The sequence below is a fragment of the Muscardinus avellanarius genome, assembly GCF_963383645.1.
Source record: "Muscardinus avellanarius genome assembly, chromosome: 3".
Lineage (NCBI taxonomy): Eukaryota > Metazoa > Chordata > Mammalia > Rodentia > Gliridae > Muscardinus > Muscardinus avellanarius.
This window is the reverse complement of record NC_137788.1, coordinates 120,539,200-120,558,815: the sequence shown is the minus strand read 5'-3', so window position 1 is coordinate 120,558,815 and position 19,616 is coordinate 120,539,200. Positions and strand designations below refer to the sequence as shown.

Genomic DNA, 19,616 nt, shown 5'->3' with positions numbered 1-19,616 from the left:
CCCCAGCCCACCTCCACAACACTCTGAGAACATTCACAAATTTTATTATGGGTAAGAACTCTGCTACACTTTAGGAATAAAAAGTAAAATTACAACATAGATCCTAGGCCCTGGAAGAGCCTGAGAAAAGAGAGAGAGAGAGAGAGATCGGGAAGGAGGGCACAAGGATCATCCCGCCTCTCAGAAAAGGTGCAAAATGAGCCAGGCCTAACCTCAGGGCCAACTGGTGTAAGAAACCTCATGAACTTAAATACATAAATAGAATCCCAGGCACTAGGGCTGGGCCCTCCCTGCTCCCAACCCCCTGGGGATCACCGCCAAGCCTTCTACTCAGTCCGACTGAAAGTACGAGGCAGGGGGAATCATCTTTGGAGTATTTGGTTTTTCTTTATGTACAAGAAAGTCTGTAACCCAAAATAAAGAGTCTGTCCATCTCTGCGACCACCTTTCTCCATCTCACCACCTGTCTGTGGTCTGTGGCCAAAGGGCACGGGATGGACATGGAGAGAATGAACATTTGGGTGTGGCATGGGAAGACGGCATCCGGGGACCAGAAGGGCCCGGCCCAGGAGGCTCCGGGCAGCGAGGCCCTCAGACTCCCCCTTCCCCGACTCCCGTCGCCCAGGTGAGCACATCCAAAGGAATGTGCCACCATCTAAAGAACTTTTCCAAAAACAGTCCCCAGTGTCCCTGCAAAGAGGTGAAATACTAACCCTTTGGGTGCTGGCCTTGTGAGGCAGAGATGAGGCCGAAAGCAGATGCCCACGAAGGTCAAAGCCCCCAAGGGGACAGAGTGGCCAGGGGTCCGGGGTCCACAGTATATCATTCAGTGTTGGGGGCCAGCGAAGCTCCCATCACCCAAGAACTCAGTCCAGAGAAATGATGTCTGACCGACAGCCAGCCAAAGAGGAAGCCGAAGGCAGGGGTCCTCCATGTCCCTCCCGCAAGCCCCCCCCAGGAGCCACAATGCTGCTGACGCGGCCAGGAGGGGGTGCTGGAGTGGAGCTGCGGTGGGAGCTCCCCAACGTGGGGGCCAGTGGACCCAGAAAGTGGGAGGGGGTCCCCCGGTACTGGAAGAAGTGGCTGAGGGCATCGTGTTCATCTAGCGAGGTGATGACGGAGGGGCCGTAGTGCTGGAGACCAAGGGCACCGGGTAAGACTTTATCCTCACTTACCTGCCTCCCACCACTCAGCTCAGAAATACCCCATGGGGAAACTTGTCCCCTTTTACCTGGAAAATCCCCTGTGGATGTAGGGGAGTCTGATGAAGCAGGAGGACCCTGAGCCCATCCTCCTTCCCCATCCCTCACCTGCTCAGCCTCGGCAACCCCTCCCCTCACTCATCACCCACCACCCAGGCTCCTGAATGTACGGAATGTCCGGCTGGAGCAGGCCTGGCTCTGAGGGGCAGCAGGGGCAGGGTGACACGCAGTGCACCCAACAGTAACAGCACCCAGGAAGGCCTAGGTGGGAGTCCACGGCCAGTGGGGCCACAGAAGGACATAAGCTGCCTTCATCCTCCCTCCCGCCGCAGAGAAAGAAAGTCCCTAGGGCAAACAGAAGAGGGAGGGGGGACAGGGGGGCTAGAGAGGAGGCTTCTGAGACCTCAGCTCTTCGTGGGAAAAGGAACCACTTACCTGACTCTCAGTCTGAAGAAAAGAAAATAAATCTAAACCTGGTAGGAAAAGAAAAACCAAAATCAACCTCCTATCTACCTCCTAAAGAAATGCCTCGGAGGGTGGCTCCCTCCAGGGGAGGAGGAGGGTTTGAGAAGGAGCCGGGTTCCCGGGAAGGCCCGGGGGTGCCGGCCCCGCTCGGAAGAGGGCCTACCTTGGATGTCAGCCCCCAGCGGGAAGGCGGGCGGGTACTCGTGCAGAGGGAGACTGGACAGGAAGTCACTGCCCAGCGCGCCCATGGCGGGGCTCCGCAGCACCGAGGATGGCTGGTGACCAGAGGTGAGGACTCTGTACGTAGAGGGGCGCAGCTGGGGCAGCCAGCACTCCACAGGCACCCCACCCAGGGCCGGCCCAAGGATCAGAAGCGCTTCCACCGCCCCCTCCTGCAGACTCGCAGTTCTCCTACCCTTTACTTCCAGGAAGGGCCGGGATGGTGGCTGAGCTGGCGGGACAGTGCTTCTTGGTTGGGGGCAGGTCCTCCTCATCGGATGAGCTTTCTATTGTCAAGTCAATAACCTCAACCTTCTTCTTACTCTCTGATGGATTTCCCTCTTGCACTGGGCTATACTGGAGGCCTGTGGGTATCAAGAAGACTGTGTCTCAGAAGAAGGGCCATCTGTGATTTAGCTTAGCTGGGGGACAGGGGGTCACTCACCGTCCAGCCCATACCCTGGCGGGGGGCAAACCTCAGATGCCTCCTTCTTAGGTTTCATTGGGCACCAGGATCCATCTTCCATGAACTGGATCTCATCACAATCCGAACAGGAATTAAGGATCTCCATGAATAAACTAGGGTAGAAAAGGAGAATTCATAAGGCTAGAGATGGCTGAAACAGTACCCAGAGTTCTCTGGCTCATCTTCCTGCACCTCAGTTTCCTCATCTGCAAAACAAGGATCTTATCCACCCTACAGGGCTCCTCTGAGTTGCTGGAATCAAATAAAGTAAGTAAATAGTAAATAAAAGCTTTCTGGCCAGGCATGGAGGCGCACGCTTCTAATCCCAGCATTCGGGAAGCTGAGACTGGAGGATCACAGTTCACGTCCAGCCTCAGCTACTTAGCGAGGCCCTCTGCAACTCAGTGAGACCCTGTTTCAAAATAAAGAATAAAAACTAGGGCTGGACCTGGTGTGGTGGCGCACGCTTGTAATCCCAGCACTAGGGAGGCTGAGACCAGAGGATCATGGTTCACAGACAGCCTCAGCTATTCAGTGAAACCCTCTACAACTTAGTGAGACCCTGTTTCAAAATAAAGAATAAGCCGGGCGTGGTGGCACATGCTTGTAATCCCCGCCCTTGGGAGGCGGAGACAGGAGGATCGCACAGGTTCGAAGCCAGCCATGCTGGCTTAAGAGACCCTGTTTCCAAATAAAACCTATAAAATAGGTTTGGGAGTATAGCCCGGAGGTAGACGGGCTTCCGGGAACCCCAATAAAACAATCAGTCAATAAATAAATAAATAAATAAATAAATAAATAAATATAGGGCATGGGGTGTAGCTTGGAGGTTGAATGCCCCTAGATTCCATTCCCAGACCCACCAAAAAAAAAAAAAAAAAAAAAAACTAGGGCTGGGGTGTACCACAGAGATACAATGCCTCTGGGTTCCATCCCCAGTACTGCCAAAAAAAAAAAGAAAAGGAAAGAAAAAAAATGAAGAGCTTTCTGTTTATCAGTTTATTTGTTTTATTTGGTTGGCTGGTTGATTTGTACTGAGGATTGAACCCAGGGGCTTTCTACCTCTGATTTACACCTCCAAACTCTTTTTTTTTTTTAACAGTCTCCTAAAGTTTTAGAGGGTCTCACTAAGTTACTGGGGCTAGCCTCAAACCTGCAGCTCTCCTGTCTCAGGCTCCCAAGTACAGGCAAGCATGCACCACCACACCTAGTTCTCCCAGCCTTTTTTTATTTTGTATTTTGAAATAGACTCTCCCTAAGTTGATGAAGGTCTCACTAAGTTGCTGAGGCTGGCCTCGAACCTATGACCTTCCTGTCTCAGTCTCCCAAGTACTGAGATTTAATAAGCACGTACCAACCATGCCCACCTAACAAATTTTAGATTTTAACATAAATACAATCTAAGTACCTGGTATATATAGTTCTAGAAATAAGACAGGAAAAAGAAATAAAGAACTCCATAAGCCATCTCAAGACACTGTAAGCAAGAGCCATAATGAAGGTTCTCGAAGAGGTTTAGGAAAAAAAATTTGTGTGTGTGTGTGTGTGTGTGTGTGTGTGTGTGTGTGTGTGTGTGTGTGTGTGTGTAAACCCAGGGGCATCCTATCTCTGAGCTCCTCTCCAGCCCTTTTTTAAAATTTTTTTGGCCGGGCGTGGTAGTGCACACTTGTAATCCCAGCATTCAGGAGGCTGAAACCGGAGGATCGCAGTTCGTGAACAGCCTCGGGTACTTAGTGAGGCCCTCTGCAACTCAGTGAGACCCGGTTTCAAAATAAAGAATAAAAAATAGGGCAGGGGGTGTAGCTCAGAGATTGAATGCCCCTGGGTTCCATCCCCAGACCTGCAAAAAAAAAATTTTTTTGTTTTTGAAACAGGGTCTCACTAGGTTGCTGAGAGTCTCACTACACTGTTGAGGCTGTCCTCACACCTTTGATCCTCCTGTGTCAGCCTCCCAAGTACTGGGATTAGAGGTGTGTACCACTACACCCAGCTAATTCTTTGCATATTAAAAAAATTTTTTGCTTGTGAAAAAAAAAACTATTTACTTGTAAGGGAAAAAATATCTAGCTAGATCAGCACACCTAGGCCCACAAAAGAACCTTAATGCTATGCCCAGTGGGAGGTCAGATAATTGCTATGAACAATGTAACAGTTCAAAACATAGTCTCTGCTGGTTGCTAACAGTGTAACCCTGAGCAAGACTGAATCTGTCTATGCCTGTTTCCTCATCTGTAATGATGATACCGAACTCACAGGGTTATTATGAGCATTCAGTAACATAATGCACGCAAAGTACTCAGCTTATGCCTTATGTATACTAAGTCCTCAATCTTTAAAGTCTCAAGAGCTTGCGCACATCCTGGATGAGATGAGAGTTGGGTTCAAGTGAGAGGAGGTAGACCATGTGTATACATATGTGTATGTACGTATATACATAGGTATATATGTGTGTGTATGTACACACACACACACACACACACACACACACACACACAGTTTTTTTGGTAGTACTGGGAACTGAACCCAGGAGCAGTCTACCTTCGAGCTAAACCCCCAGCCCTTTTTATTTTTTGTTTTGAAACATGGTCTCACGGCAGGGCGTGGTGGCGCACGCTTGTAATCCCCGCGCTTGGGAGGCAGAGACAGGAGGATCGCGCAGGTTCACTGGCTTAGGAGACCCTGTTTCCAAATAAAAATAGGTCTGGGAGTGTAGCCCGGAGGTAGAAGGGCTTCCAGGAACCCCAGTACCACCAAAAAAAAAAAAAGAAAAAAAAAAGAAAAGAAGGAAAGAAACATAGTCTCACTAGGCTGCTGAGGGTCTTGATAGGATCCTGAAGCTGGCCTTGAACCTGCCATCCTCCTGTCTCAGACTCCCAAGTACTAGAGTTACAGGAATGCACCCCCATACCCAGCTGCCATATCTAATAAAAGGGGATCCTGAAAGACATCCTGGGTAAGGGAAGCAGAACGGCCATACCCGTCAATAATGAGAGATTCGTAGGGAGCCTTCTTGTCGCACACGGGACACGTCCATGTGGGCTTCTTCTCGTTCATCTGGAGATAAAGGGCGGCGTCGAAGCTCTGCAGGTGGGCGCAGGTGAGCGCTCGGCACGGGACGGTGAGGCGCATCTTCCCTAACTGAGGAGACAGAGTTCTCTAGTCAGAGTCCCCACCCTGGATTCATTCCAGAAAAATCTCGCTCTCCAAGCCCTAGAAATGCTCAGCAGAGCACAGGGGTGTCGCCCAGCCCTCCTCCTCCCCCCACCCCACCCCCGGTACCCACCGGGCACATGAGTGACACCCGGAGACTCGTGGTAGCCACCTCGCTGTCAGGGTCAGCGGTCAATTTCTCCTTGACTGAAACAAGAGTGAGGCCAGAGCCACGGGGTCAGTGAGGCCAAAGTCCAGGGGCTGGGGAGGCTGGAAGCAGAGGCCCTGGCCGAAGGCAGCCGCACAGAGAGTCTTTGGGGAGCAGTGGGATGTCACATGGGGGGTGGTTTGAGACCTGGAAGATTCAGGATCTGAAAGGCCAGGTGCTAAGGAGAAATTTCCCCATCCCAAAAGACACTTGGCCACGGGTAGGTAATGCCGTTACATCCTACATCATCTAAAGGAAAGAGGCCATCACATGAGGGTCAGACTAGAGGGTCCTTGAAACCGTGCAGCCCAGAGAACCCGTGCCCTAGCCGAGGAGTGGCCTGACCTCTCACCCACGAAGACTGGCCCGGCGACCTGGGGAAGGGTTGGGGCTCATGAGCGAGGAGACGTTGTCACAGAGGGGTATGGGCTTCAGAGCAAAGGCCGAAGGGCCACAAGGTCAGAGCAGGGGAAGGGAAACACGCTACTCACTCAGTGCCCGGGAGTGGTCTGGGTTCCGGATCCCCTTTGCTCTGAGTTTTTGTAGAAGGGTCCCTGCGGTCAGCTGCCTCACCAGGTACACAGACAGGGAGTAATTCTACTTACAGGCAGGGGCGGGGGGAAGAATTAGCCTCTGCTTCTCACGCCATGGCCACCCTCTTTTGTCCCACGAAGACCAGATAGCGGGTTCAGGCAGAGAGACCCATAAAGATGACCGTGTGCACCCAGGATGCGGGAGGACGCCCTCCAGCCCCCCCACAGGCCTTTTCAGGCCCCCTGTATGGGCTATGCTCACCCGTCCAAACTCAGATGACCAGTTAACCACAATGGTGTTGGGAACGGTGGCCGAGAGTCGAGCCAGCGGTGTGATGTTGATGGGGCGGCTGGGCCTCTTGGGCTCGGCCCCATTCTTGGTGGGAGGAAGATAGCCCTGAGGAAGGCAGGAAGTGGTGAGTGGAGAGGGATCCTGGGAAGGGGCCCTGCTGTAACAACAAAAGACATCCTGTAGCCAGACATGGTGGCGCATGCCTATCATCTCAGGACCTGGGAGGAGGATGGCAGGTTTGAGGCCAACCTCGGCAACTTAGAAAGACATTTAGCAACTTAGGAAGAAGCTGTTTTGAAATAAAAAAGGGTTGGTGGTATAGCTCAGAGATAGAATACCCCTGTGTTCAAACCCCAGTACCCCCCCACACACACACACAAAGACATTTTGTCTTGGGTTGCTCAGTCCCTGGGCTGGGGGGAAAGTTGGTTCACTCATATCCCACTCAGGGCCACACAGACAGGCCCTAGCTAGGGCTGCATGTGGAGCCAGCTCATACTGGCCCACTCGCTGGGTCTGCGGAGGGGACATAAGGATACTTAACCTCCTCCAAATCTCCACTCTGTTGTCATGACTTGGGTTTATTTATTTATTTATTTATTTGGTACCAGGAGTTGAACCCAAGGGGCATCCTCCTCCAAACCACACCCCTAGCCCTTTTTTAAATGTTGGTGTGCAAGTCGGGCGTAGTGGTGCACACTTGTAATCCCCGCGCTTGGGAAGCTGAGACAGGAGGATCGCACAAGTTCGAAGCCAGCCTCAGCTACTTAGTGAGGCTCTCAGCAACTTAGTGAGACCCTGTTTCCAAAATAAAATATAAATGGGTCTGGGAGTATAGCCCGGAGGTAGGACTCTGGGTTCCATCCCCAGTACTACAAAAAAAAAAAAAAAAAAAAATGTTGGTGTGCCACTGGCGCCCTGCTCTAAGATGGCAACTTTTTTTTTTTGGAAAAAAAAAATACCCCTGGCTGAACCCAGGGGTATTCTACCTTCAAGCTACACCCTAGCGCTATTTTTTTCGTTTTTTCTTTTCTTTTTTTTTTTTTGGCAGTAGTGGGGATAGAACCCAGGAACATTCTACCAAAATAAATAAATAAATAAACAAATAAATAAATAAATAAATGATGGTATGCAAGCCGGGAGTGGTGGCGCACGCTTGTAATCCCCGCACTTGGGAGGCTGAGACAGGAGGATCATGCAGGTTCGAAGCCAGCCTCAGCTGGCTTAAGAGACCCTCTTTCCAAATAAAAAATATACAATAGGTCTGGGATTGTAGCCCGAAGGTAGAAGGACTCTGGGTTCCATCCCCAGTACTACAAAAAAAAAAAAAAAAGTTGGTGTGCCACTGGCGCCCTGTTCTAAGATGGCAACTTTTTTTTGGGGAAAAAAAAAATACCCCTGGCTGAACCCAGGGGTATTCTACCTTCAAGCTACACCCTAGCGCTATTTTTTTTATTTTTTTCTTTTCTTTTTTTTTTTTTTGGCAGTAGTGGGGATGGAACCCAGGAACATTCTACCTCTGAGCTACACCCCAGCCGATTTTTTATTCTTTATTTTGAAACAGTCTCGTTGAGTTGCAAGGGACCTCACTAAGTAGCTAAGGTTGGCCACAAACCACGATCCTCTTGTCTCAGCTGCCCAAATGCTAGAATTACAAACGTGCACCACCACGCTGTGTGTGTGTGTGTGTGTGTGTGTGTCTAAGGATGGAACCCAGGGGCATTCTACCTCCGAGCTATACCCCAGCCCTATTTTTTATTTTTTTGAAACAGGGTTTCACTGAGTTGCAAAGGCCTAAGTAGCTGAAGCTGTCTGCAAACCATGATCCTCCTGTCTCGGCCACCCAAATGCTAGAATTATAGGCATGCGCCCTCATGCCCAGCTTTTAATTCTTTCTTTTGAAACAGGTTCTCACTACGTTGTAGAGGCCTCACTAAAAGTAGCTGAGGCTGGCTGCTAACCTGAGATCTCCTAAGCCTTCCACGGACTGGGATTACAAGCGTGGGCCACCACACCCAGTCAAGGTGGTGACTTCTAACTAGTCTTCCTTGGCTGAGGGAGGGGGTGAAGGTGCACATCCGTAATCCCAGTACTTGGGAGGTTGAGACAGGAGGATTACAGGTTCAAAGCCAGTCTCAGAAACTTAGGGAGAGCCTCAGCAACTTAATGAGACCCTGTTTCTGAGTATAAATAAATAAATAAATAAATAAATAAATAAATAAATGAGCTGGAGTGCAGCCAGGCCTGGTGGCACATATTTGTAATCCCAGTATTTGGGAGGCTGAGACAGTCTTACAACTTAGACCGTTTCCAAGTAAAAATAATAAAATAGGGCTGGGGGTATAGCTCAAAGGTAGAATGTACCTGGGTTCCATCCCCAGCACTCACACAAAGTTCTCCCTGAACTTGGCGTTGAATACCCCTTCTCCAGACCCTGAGAGCCCTGTGTTCATTTGCTTGTTTCCTTGTTTTGCAGCTCAGAAACACTCCATTGCAGTAGCATTCCCCAAACTTGGGATCCTCCTGCCTCAGCCTCCCACTAGGATTATAGGGTGTACCACCATGCTGGCTATTCAGTGCTATCTTTGTGTGTGGTGTGGGGTACTGGAGATGGAACCCAAGGGCTACCTCTGGGCTGCACCCCCAGACCTATCTATATTTTATTTGGAAATAGGTTCTCACTAAATTGCTGAGAGCGTCAGTAAACTACTGAGGCTGGCTTCAAACCTGCAATCCTCCTGTCTCAGCCTCCCAAATACTAGGATTACAAGCATGCACCATGACGCCTGGCTTCAGTACTATCTTAATACTTTCTAAATTCTACTGATTTGGTCACAAACCCAAGCACCTACTCTGTGGCAAGCACTGGGGTAAGTGTCTGTCTGTTTTTTTGTTTTTGTCTTTTTTCGGTATTGGGGATGGAACCCAGGGGCATTCTACCTCCGAGCTACACCCCCAGCCCTATTTTTTAAATTGTATTTTATTTTATGTTTTGTGGTACTGGGGGTGGAACCCAGGAGCTTTTCTACCTCCAAGCTACACTCCCAGACCTATTTTATATTTTGTTTGGAAACAGGGTCTCACTGAGTTGCTGAGGGCCTCACTAAGTAGCTGAGGCTGGCTTCAAACCTGCGCGATCCTCCTGTCTCAGCCTCCCAAGCGCTGGGATTACAAGCCTGTGCCACCATGCCCAGCCTTGTCTCTTTCATTATAGTTCTGCAGTTAATATTTATGAAATGAAACAGAAAGAAGTTTTTTTTATAATAGGTTTTACTCTATTTACCGGCAGGGGGCAGAGTTTCCCATTGACCTTGACAAAGAGGTTGGGGGGGAAATAGTCCTCCTGGGGGCAGCTGGTCTCACAGAGACAGAACCTGGCGAGAGACAACAGCCCGTGAAAGGATGCAGGCAGTTTCTAGAGTTGAACTGGCAAAATTAGGGAGTCCCAGAGCAGCAATCAGATATGGAAAGCCCTCAACACCCGATGCAAGTCCCAGGGCTGGAGTAGCCAGGGGCAGCGCAAGGCCATCTTCTAGGACCACCTGCCATGACCTATGTCACCCCAACCCCAGCAGGAGCCCAAGAGGGTGGAGAGATAGGATCAACTCACCTTAGCTGCACCTGTATGGTATAATCGCATTTGGCCCCGGGCAGAACCTCTCTGTAGCAGGGAGGGAGAGAGAAAGATGTCACCTATGGCCCCTACGGGAAAGGGTGAATAAATGTCCAGGAAATAAAGAAGAAACATACAAAAGATTTGAGAAAGAAAACAGGTATAGTGGCCAGGCAAGATAGTGTACACCTATAATCCCAAACTCAGCAGTTTGGGATTATAGGAGTCTGAGACAGGAGGATCATAGGTTTAAGGCCAGCTTCAGCCACTTAGTAAAACCCTGTTTCAAAATAAAAGATAAAGCTGGGCATGGTGGTGCATACCTGTAATCTCAATACTTGGAAGGCTAAGACAGGAGGATTACACATTCAAAGACAGCACCATCAAGTAGTAAGACTCTCATCAACCTAGCAAGACCCTGTCTCAAAATAAAAATAAAAATAGGGCTGGGGGTATATCTCAGAGGTAGAATGTCCTAGGGTTTCATTCCCAGTACCACAAATACAAAAACTGGGTGTTGTGGCACACGACTGTCCCAGTACTTGGGAGGCTGAGAAAGGAGGATGGCAGGTTCAAAGCCAGCCTCAGCAAACTAGCCAGACCCACTGCAACTTAGTAAGATCCTGTTTTAATATAAAAAGTAGCTGGGCGTGGTGGCGCACACTTGTAATCCCCGCGCTTGGGAGGCAGAGACAGGAGGATCGCGCAGGTTCGAAGCCAGCCGCGCGCACTGGCTTAGGAGACCGTTTCCAAATTAAAAAAAAAAAAAAATGTATAAATAGGTCTGGGAGTGTAGCCCGGAGGTAGAAGGGCTTCCAGGAACCCCAGTACCACCAAGAATAAATAAATAAATAAAAATAAATAAATAAATAAAAAGTAAAATAGGTCTGGGGGTATAGCTTGAAGGTAGAAGTCCCTGGCTTCAATCCCCAGTACTGAAAAACAAACCAAACAACACCCCTACCCCAAAACCCAAAGCAGGCCTGTGGGGATGGACAGGAGGACAGCAGAGGAAAGAGGGAGGACGGGCCCCAGATGGGGCAGGAGGCTGAGAGTGAGTCGCACCTGGATGTGAGGATCTGCTGCACTTGCTGGGGGGTGAGGGCAAAGGTAAAGTGCGCTTCCTCGAACCTCTGGCTAGAAGTGGATGCTGGGGACACGAAGGGACAGTTACTCCCAGGCGACTGCGGGGAAGCCCAGCCCAGGTTGCTAATCCCATAAGACTAAAACCTAGAAGGGCCGAGCCTCAACAAGCCCAGAAGACTGCGGGGCCAGAGAGCCATACCGAGGGTGGTGGGCCGGATGAGTTCCCCGTAGACTTCATAGAAGGGCAGCGGTTTCATGGTGACGTCGGGGTGCACGGGCTGGGGCAGCGTGGGGTGCATGTCCACCTCCCGCTTGGGGCCCAGCAGGGGGCCAGGGGTCAAGAGGGCTGGGGGGATGGGGGCTAGAGGGCCAGGGGAGCCTACGGGAGAGGTGCCAGGGGGCAGAGAGAGCAGGGAGAGGTCAGAGGGTCCCAGGGTCTTCCGGGGAAAGCGCCGGCGGTAAAGCTCTTTGATCTTCATCTGGACACTGGGCGCGCAGCTGGACTTGAGGAGGTGCAGGGCCTTGGCCAGGAGCTCGTGCTTCCGTCCACTCTTGTTCCGGCCAGCGAAGCCGAGGAGCACCTGGAGCTCAGACACCCGGAAACTCATCACCATGTGCTGCAGACAAGAACAGGGAAGCCTGAGACTCCTGCCTGGCACAGCCTTCCCTGCCGCCCGGGGACAGGGCCTCCTCCTGCCAGCTCAAGTTGGAAAGGGCTGGCGGCTAGTGGGTGACCGCCTGGCAGCTGACCTGGACAAAGGGGCATCTCAGTCCCACCTGAGCACCCTAAGGTCACCTCGCCATCACCGCCCAGAGTGAGGTCAGCTCTCTCCACATGCCTGGAAGTCGAGCAGTGTGGGGGCAGAGCAGGCAGACAGCAGGCCTTCATCAGACACACCTCCGAGTCTGAGGGCCTCCTCCAGCCCCGACTTGCCACTAAGCTGCTTATCTCCTCCCCATGCTTCCTCAGACTCTCAGAGGTTCAGGCGAGACAGCCCCACGGGGAGAGAGGGGCCAGGTTCCTGGACCATCCTGCCCCATGGCCCACCCCTCCCAACCACCTCAATCCACCCCAGCTGTTCTCCCCAGGCCTCTATAGCTTTAAGGCCAGGGCTTTTAGGTCAGGGTTCAATGCCCATAACTCCCCCAGATCCTTTACATAACTGCCCTGCCTTACCCCTATTTTTCTACTAGAGGAACAGGACCAAAACTTGTGGCAGAGGGGCTAACAATGAATCACACGCCCAGGTATCCTGCTCATTACCTGTTTACTCCAGCTGCCAGGAACTAACATCCTGCTTATCTCCTACGTGGAGAAAATAAGTGATTCCACACACTGGCACGGGAGTGGGAGGGAAGGAAAGTTCTGACAGCACACAGGCCCTGGGAGAATGAGGGAGGCCCTGGGCCAGGGCGCAGAATCAGGAGCTCCTCCTAGGAGGGCTGGGAGGACAGCTCAGTGGGAGGGCACCTGCCTAAGCGTGCGAGGCCCTGGGTTCGTCCCCAGCGCAACAAAACGTAAACACCGGGGGCTGGGCGCAGTGACAGCCTGCCCAGCATCGGGACTCCATTTCTGATGGAGGGTGGAACCCAGCCGGGAGGCAGGGGGATGGCCCCCGTGGCTCAAGGTTCTGTGAGATGCCCTGGGAGGCGGCTGGCTGAGACTGCGTGGTGGGAGGGGAGCTGTCTCCTTACAGGGATCCTTTCTGAGACTCCAAGAGACCCTGCGGTGCGCTGCCCCAGGATTCCTCCCTCCCACTCGGCTTTGTCCGGGCCCCCCTCGGAGGCGCGAGAGGAGGAAGTTTCTCCTCGGGTCTCCTCCGAGCGGCCTCAGCCCCGCCTGGACGCCCTGCGCCCCATCCCACAGTTGCACCCTCGGGCCCGGCGGCGGCGGCACCTCGCCGTCGGCCTTCGGGATGCCCCGGGCCCCGGCCCCGCGCCCCGGCCACCCCCGGCCCCATCGCGGGGCCCCCGGCCCGCCGCCCCCGCCCGGCCGCGCCCCGCCCCCGCCGCGCCCCGCCCCCCGCCCGCGCCCGCCGCCGCCGCCGGGAGGGGCCGGTACCTTCAGCTCGCCCAGCTCCGCCATCTTGAGACATCGCCGGCGCCGGCGGCCCCGCTCAGCCCCGGCCCGCCCGCCCGCCGGGCCGCGCGGCAGGAGGAGGCCGGCCGCGGGCGCCCGGGCCGGATCGCGGCGGACGAGGGCGCGGGCGGCCGGCAGCCACGCCGCCCGGGACGCGGAGCGCGGCGAGGAGCGGGCAGCTAAGATGGCCAGCCCGCGCCCGCGCCCGCGCCCCGGCCCCGCCCGAGCGCCCGAGCGTCCCGACAGCTGGAAAGTTACGGAGTTGCGAGCCGTCGAGGAGTGTGCCCGCCTGCACCCCGCCCATCCCGCCCGAGACACGCGCGCTCACGCTCACTCACACGCACTCACGCATCTACGGGGCAGCCCGGGCTCCCGGCGCGGGACTCAGGCTCCAAAGCAAAAAGTTTGCCGCGACGAGGACGGCGGCCGGGGGCCCCGGGTGGGGGGGCGGCGCCTGGCTGCAGCCCGCCCAGCCCCGCCCGGCGCCCCTGGGTGAGCCGCCGGACCGCCGAGGGGCCGGGGCGGGGCCGGGGAGAGGAGGGACTCGAGCCCGCGCCGGACAGAGTTACTCCTACCGCAGTGATGGGGGTGTCGGGTTCTGGGACTTGGTTTTCACACGTCCGCGACCCCTAGAGATGCGGGGTGTCTGAGGCCTGCAGCTCAGACACCAGGGATCTGGCCCTATTAGATGATTCTTTCTTGGAATCAGAGAAATCTTTCCTAGGAGAAAGTCGGAGCTGCAGATTGGAAAGTGGACCGAATTTAATTCTATACATGGTCCTCCACCCTCTACCCCAAAACACAGACTCCAGAGATCCCGTGTCTTTAGCGTAGCTGAAATGAAAAGGAAGATCCTCTGAATGGCCTACTCGCTTTCCTCCAAAGACAGTGTCCCTCCAGAGACCCTATCTCGGCTGACCTGATCACCCAGTTGCAAACCCCAGGGAAAGTCTGATTCTGTGTCCAGGTAGATACCAACATTAAGGCAGTCTACCCAGACTAGTTGCTGCAAAAACTCCTTGCATTTTCTAGATGTCTGGGACCTAAGTGTTCAGAAAAAAAGTGGGGAGGGGGATAAGTATTTGAGTGCTAATCGGGGATTATTAGGTGCCGAGGACATAAAGTGCTTTGCAAGACTTCAGTCTGTCAGCAAAGACAACACATGTTAAACCTATAATCAGCATGCAAAACAAAAAGCTTTGAAAATAGTAGGAATAATCCACCTATTTAGCTTAGTTAAACCTTCAGCAGCCCAAGCCCAAAGGCTGCAGGTGCCACGGATGTTCCAAGCACCTTTGAGCTGGCCACAACTTGTTTCTGTCCCTAGGGAAGATGACCCCCTTCTCCTGACAGTTTCTTTCCTTGCTACTTTGCTGCTTGAACTGGTGGACCCTCTAAGCTAAACTCGGGCTAAGTATTTGGTTCTAAATCCCAACTAATGCCTCTGACCTTTGGGCCTGCATCAGGCCCTGTGCAGCACTCTAGACCAAAAGTTACCATGAATTAGTTTGTATTCTCCAGATTAAAAAAGGAATGGGGGAAACCAGGCATGATGGCGTATGTTTGTTTTTGTTTTTTTGGGTTTTTTTGGTGGTGCTGGGGGTGGAACCCAGGGGCTTTCTACCTCCAGGCTATACTCCCAGACCTATTTTATATTTTTATTTGGAAACAGGGTCTCACCGAGTTGCTGAGAGCCTCACTAAGTAGCTGAGGCTGGCTTCGAACCTGTGCGATCCTCCTGTCTCAGCCTCCCAAGCGCGGGGATTACGAGTGTGCGCCACCACGCCCAGTTTATGATGGTGCATGTTTGTAATCTCAGTACTTGGGAGGCTGAGACATTGAGATCACAGGTTCAAGGACAGCCTCAGCAAGTAGTGAGACTCTATCAACCTGCACAACCCTGTTTCAAAAAATAAAAGTAAAAAAGAGCCGGGGGTGTAGCTCAGAGGTAGACTGCCCCTGGGTACAGCCCCCAGTACCGCAAAAAATAAAAAAAAATAAAAATTGTGGTCTTGGGGATTGAACCCAGGGACATTCTACCTCTGAGCTACATTCCCAGCCCTAGTTTTTATTCTTTATTTTGAAACAGGGTCTGAGTTGCAAAGGGCCTCAACTAAGTATCGGAGGCTGGCCACAAACCACGATCCTCCTGCCTCAGCCCCCCCAGTACTAGAATTACAAGTGTGCACCACCATGCCTGGCAAAAAATTTTAAAATAGATGAAGCCTGGAGAATGAAGGGGACATGAGCAAGAATAATAAAGTCCTAAGCCAGGCATGGTGGTGCCACCTGTAATCCCGGTATTTGGGAGGCTGAGACAGGAGGGTCACAGGTCTGAGGCCAGCCTCCGTGATTCAGCTAGACCCTCAGCAATCTAGCAAGACCCTATTTCAAAATAAAAAAGGGCTGCGCATGTAGCTTGGAGGTAAAAGGCCCCAATACTGCACCACCTCACACACACACATACACACACACGTACACACACACGTGTACACACACACGAATAGTGGGACATCAGGATTAGAGTTACTTCAGTGAGAGTATGGGGATTTGTGAAACCAAGGAAAACTTGGGTGTGGAGATGGGGTGACAGTTTATGGACCTGCGTGGAAGGAGACTTTCAGAAATCCAGGGACTGCGGAGGGTTCACTCCTGTGCTAACAACCTCGCTCACCCCCAGCTCAGCGGTCCCGCGATCAGCTTCCAGGAGGCCGGAGGGAGCCAGAGGCCTGGCTTCCATTGCCACAGCTGTGTCCCAACTCGTGCTTGAGCTTGGCCAAATGATTTCCCCTCCCGGACCCTTCTCTCTGCGGTTTTGTTCTTCCCACCCTGGCCCCGAATGTAGAGATATGTAACAGTTGGTGATATTCTTTGGTAACTCTAGAGAGCAGGAAGGAAGAGATGCTCTGCTGCCCTTAATAGAAACGACTCCAATCAGGTGGGCGTGGTCGCGCACACTTGTAATCCCAGTACTTGGGAGGCTGAGCTGAGAATCACAGGTTCACTGCCAGTCTCAGCAACTCGTGAGGCCCTCTGTAACTCAGTGAGACCCTGCTTCAAAATAAAGAATAGAGCCGGGTGTGGTGTTGCACGCTTATAATCCCAGCATTTGGGAGGCTGAGACAGGAGGATGGTGGTTCACGGCCAGCCTCAGCTACTTAGTGAGGCCCTCTGCAACTCAGTGAGATCCTGTTTCAAAATAAAGAATGAGCCGGGCGTGGTGGCGCACACTTGTAATCCCTGCGCTTGGGGAGGCTGAGACAGGAGGATCGCACGGGTTCAAAGCCAGCCTCAGCTACTTAGTGAGGCTTTCAACAACTTAGTAAGACCCTGTTTCCAAAAGAAATATTAAAAAAAAAGGTCTGGAAGTATAGCCCGGAGGTAGAATGCCCCTGGGTTCCATCCCCAGTACCACCAAAAAAAAAAATGAAAAATAGGGCTGGGGGTGTAACTCAGAGATAGAATGCCCCTAAGTTCCATCCCCAATACTACAAAAAGAAAGAGAAAGAAGGGAAGGAAGGATAAAATAGGGCTGGGGGTACAGCTCAGAGGTAGAATGCCCCTGGGTTCCATCCCCAATACCACCAAAAGAAAAAATGACTCCAGTCTCCCCGATGCTCCCCGTTGGCAGCTGCAGCCCTTCTCCCTGTCTCCCAGTCCCTCCTCCAGTTCTCTCAGCCTTAATGCAGTCCTGTAGCCATTCACACACACCCCAAAGCTGACCTTCACCTTCTCCAAGATCTGATCTACGCAGCTCAGATGTGCCCTTTTCCCCTGTACCAAACTCTGCAGCCCTTGAGCAGCGGGTTTCCACAGCGCCTCTCCCCACTCTTCCTCCCGCCCGGCCTCTGTACTGCCAAACCACTGCTGTGTGACCCAGGGTAACCCAGCAGCGGCTGGCTGAGAGAAGGGATGGGGAGGGATTGTGCCCTCCTGGGCCAACCCAACTACAATAGCAGATTTTTGGAGGAACTCAAGCTCACCTAGCAGCCTGCTGGAGGAGGGACGGGAAAGGGTGGAGACCCAGGGAGATATATTCTTTCAGGGAAGAAGCAAAATCTGGGTACACTGTGCTCCTTTCTTTTTTTTTTTTGGTGGTGGTACTGGGGGTGGAACCCAGAGGCTTTCTACCTCCGGGCTATATTCCCAGACCTATTTTTTTTTTTTTTTTTGGTGGTACTGGGGTTCCTGGAAGCCCTTCTTCCTCCAGGCTACACTCCCAGACCTATTTTATATTTTTGAAACAGGGTCTCTTACGCCAGCACGGCTGGCTTCGAACCTGCGCGATCCTCCTGTCTCCGCCTCCCAAGCGCGGGGATTACAAGCGTGCACCACCACGCCCGGCGTCCCAGACCTATTTTTTTAATATATATTTTTGGAAACAGGGTCTCACTAAGTTGCTGAGAGTGTCACTAAGTAGCTGAGGCTGGCTTCGAACCTGTGCGATCCTCCTGTCTCAGCCTCCCAAGCGCGGGGATTATAAGTGTGCGCCACCATGCCCGACCACTGTGTTTCTTTTCTCAGGAATCACTTTCCATCCCTCTTTGCACCTGGGGCAAAGAAGGGTGATCACGTGATACTATGTGTATCAAATATAGACACACAGCGGGCCATGGTGGCACACGCCTGTAATCCCAGTACTTGGGATGGCAAATTTGAAGCCACCTTCAGCATCTTAGACCAACCTAGCAAAACCTTGTTTCCCAAGAAAAAATAAAATAGGGCTGAGGGTGTAGCTCAAGGTTAGAACATCCCTGGGTCCAATCCCCAGCACCCCCCCCCAAAAAATGTTACCAGACATGGTGGCACACACTTGTAATCCCAGCATTCGGGAGGCTGAGACAGGATGATCAAGGTCCGTAGCCAGATTCAGCTACTTAGTGAGGCCCTCTGCAACTTAGTGAGATCCTGTTTTAAAATAAAGAATAAAAGCTAGGACTGGGGTACGTGTAGCTCAGAGGTAGAATGCCCCTGGGTTCCATCCCCAGTACAACCAAAAAAAAAGAAAAGCCCATCTGAGCCTGGTACTGTGACTCACACTTATAATCCCAATGTTTGGGAGGCTGAAAAGGATAACAGGTTCTAAACCAGATTCAGCAATTTAACAAGACTCTATTTCAAAATAAAAAGGGCTGGGTGGGGCGTAGCTTGGTGGTAGAAACCCCCCCCCCCATTCAATCCCCAGTATCACAAATAAATTAAAGAAGCCAATCTGAAAAGGCTACAAACTACATAATTTTCCCTGTATTGGCAGTATGAAAAAGGCAAAACTATGGACAGTGAAAGGATAGTAGTTCCAGGCGGTGGGGAAGCAAGGGAAGGACAAGTAGAGCACAACGGATTCTTTGGGCAACAAAACTACTCTGTATAATGCTGGGATCGTGGACACATGCCCGGACACATGTGTCCAAACCCATAAATATACACCAAGAGTGAGCATAATGTGAACTACGGCTCAGTGATAGTGGCGTGTCCCTGTAGCTTCATTTGTAACAAGGGTACCTTTCTCCTGAGGGATGTTACCGATGGGGGAGGCCACGGACACGCGGGGACAAGGGAGAGGTCGGAAGTCCCTGTCCCATTGTACAGTGAACCAAAAAATGCTTTTAAAGTCTTTTTTTAAAAAGGAGAGAGGAGCCGGGCGCGGTGGCGCACGCTTGTAATCCCCGCGCTTGGGAGGCGGAGACAGGAGGATCGCGCAGGTTCGAAGCCAGCCGCGCGCGCTGGCTTAGGAGACCCTGTTTCCAAATAAAAATATAAAATAGGTCTGGGAGTGTAGTCCGGAGGTAGAAGGGCTTCCAGGAACCCCAGTACCACCAAAATATAAATAAATAAAAAGGACACAGGAATGAACAAGACTCCATCCCCCATCCCACCCTTGTAGACAAAACAAAAAGAAACAAAACAAAACAAAAAAAACAGGGACACCCAGCACCTCGTGCCTCCCGCTTTATTTTCCACGGAGCTGGTTTCCATCCACACCTCTCATCTCAAGCACGCTGATTCCAGGGTCCAGGTTCTCAGGTGCCAGGTCCACTCGCCAGGTGATGCCTCACCCACCCCACCCCTAGTGGCCAGTCCCCCACCCACCACCACTTGATAGAGGCTCTGTAAACCAGGGATGCTCTTATTCCCTGAAAGAAGAAATTCCAGGATGAAATGCACACATTTCCGTATCCGCAGTCTCCTCCTCCCTCAGCATGCTAAAGGGGAGCCTCATCTTCTGGCCTGCTGAGCGGTGGGGAGAAGATACAGTGGACAGCGGCTCTTCGGGTGAAGGGTACGGACGTGAAGTATAAATG

The 19,616-nt window shown here is 52.3% G+C and overlaps 1 protein-coding gene across 2 annotated transcripts; it reads right to left on the bottom strand.

The window, feature by feature from the left end:
* Positions 1 to 866: 866 nt before the first annotated feature.
* Positions 867 to 13,320, bottom strand: PIAS3 (protein inhibitor of activated STAT 3; the record flags this gene model as incomplete). Of its 2 annotated transcripts, XM_080692616.1 has the most annotated exons (15): positions 867 to 1,133; positions 1,638 to 1,675; positions 1,831 to 1,964; positions 2,083 to 2,251; positions 2,332 to 2,465; positions 5,330 to 5,490; positions 5,636 to 5,709; positions 6,202 to 6,307; positions 6,506 to 6,640; positions 9,819 to 9,909; positions 10,146 to 10,196; positions 11,214 to 11,298; positions 11,434 to 11,512; positions 11,618 to 11,851; positions 13,297 to 13,320. In XM_080692616.1, the coding sequence occupies 15 exons, from the start codon at positions 13,318 to 13,320 to the stop codon at positions 867 to 869; spliced, it is 1,782 nt and encodes a 593-aa protein (XP_080548742.1). The 2 variants fall into 2 exon arrangements, with proteins under 2 accessions (XP_080548742.1, XP_080548741.1); XM_080692615.1 differs by having other exon boundaries at positions 11,434 to 11,851.
* Between the last annotated feature and the right edge of the window lie 6,296 nt (positions 13,321 to 19,616).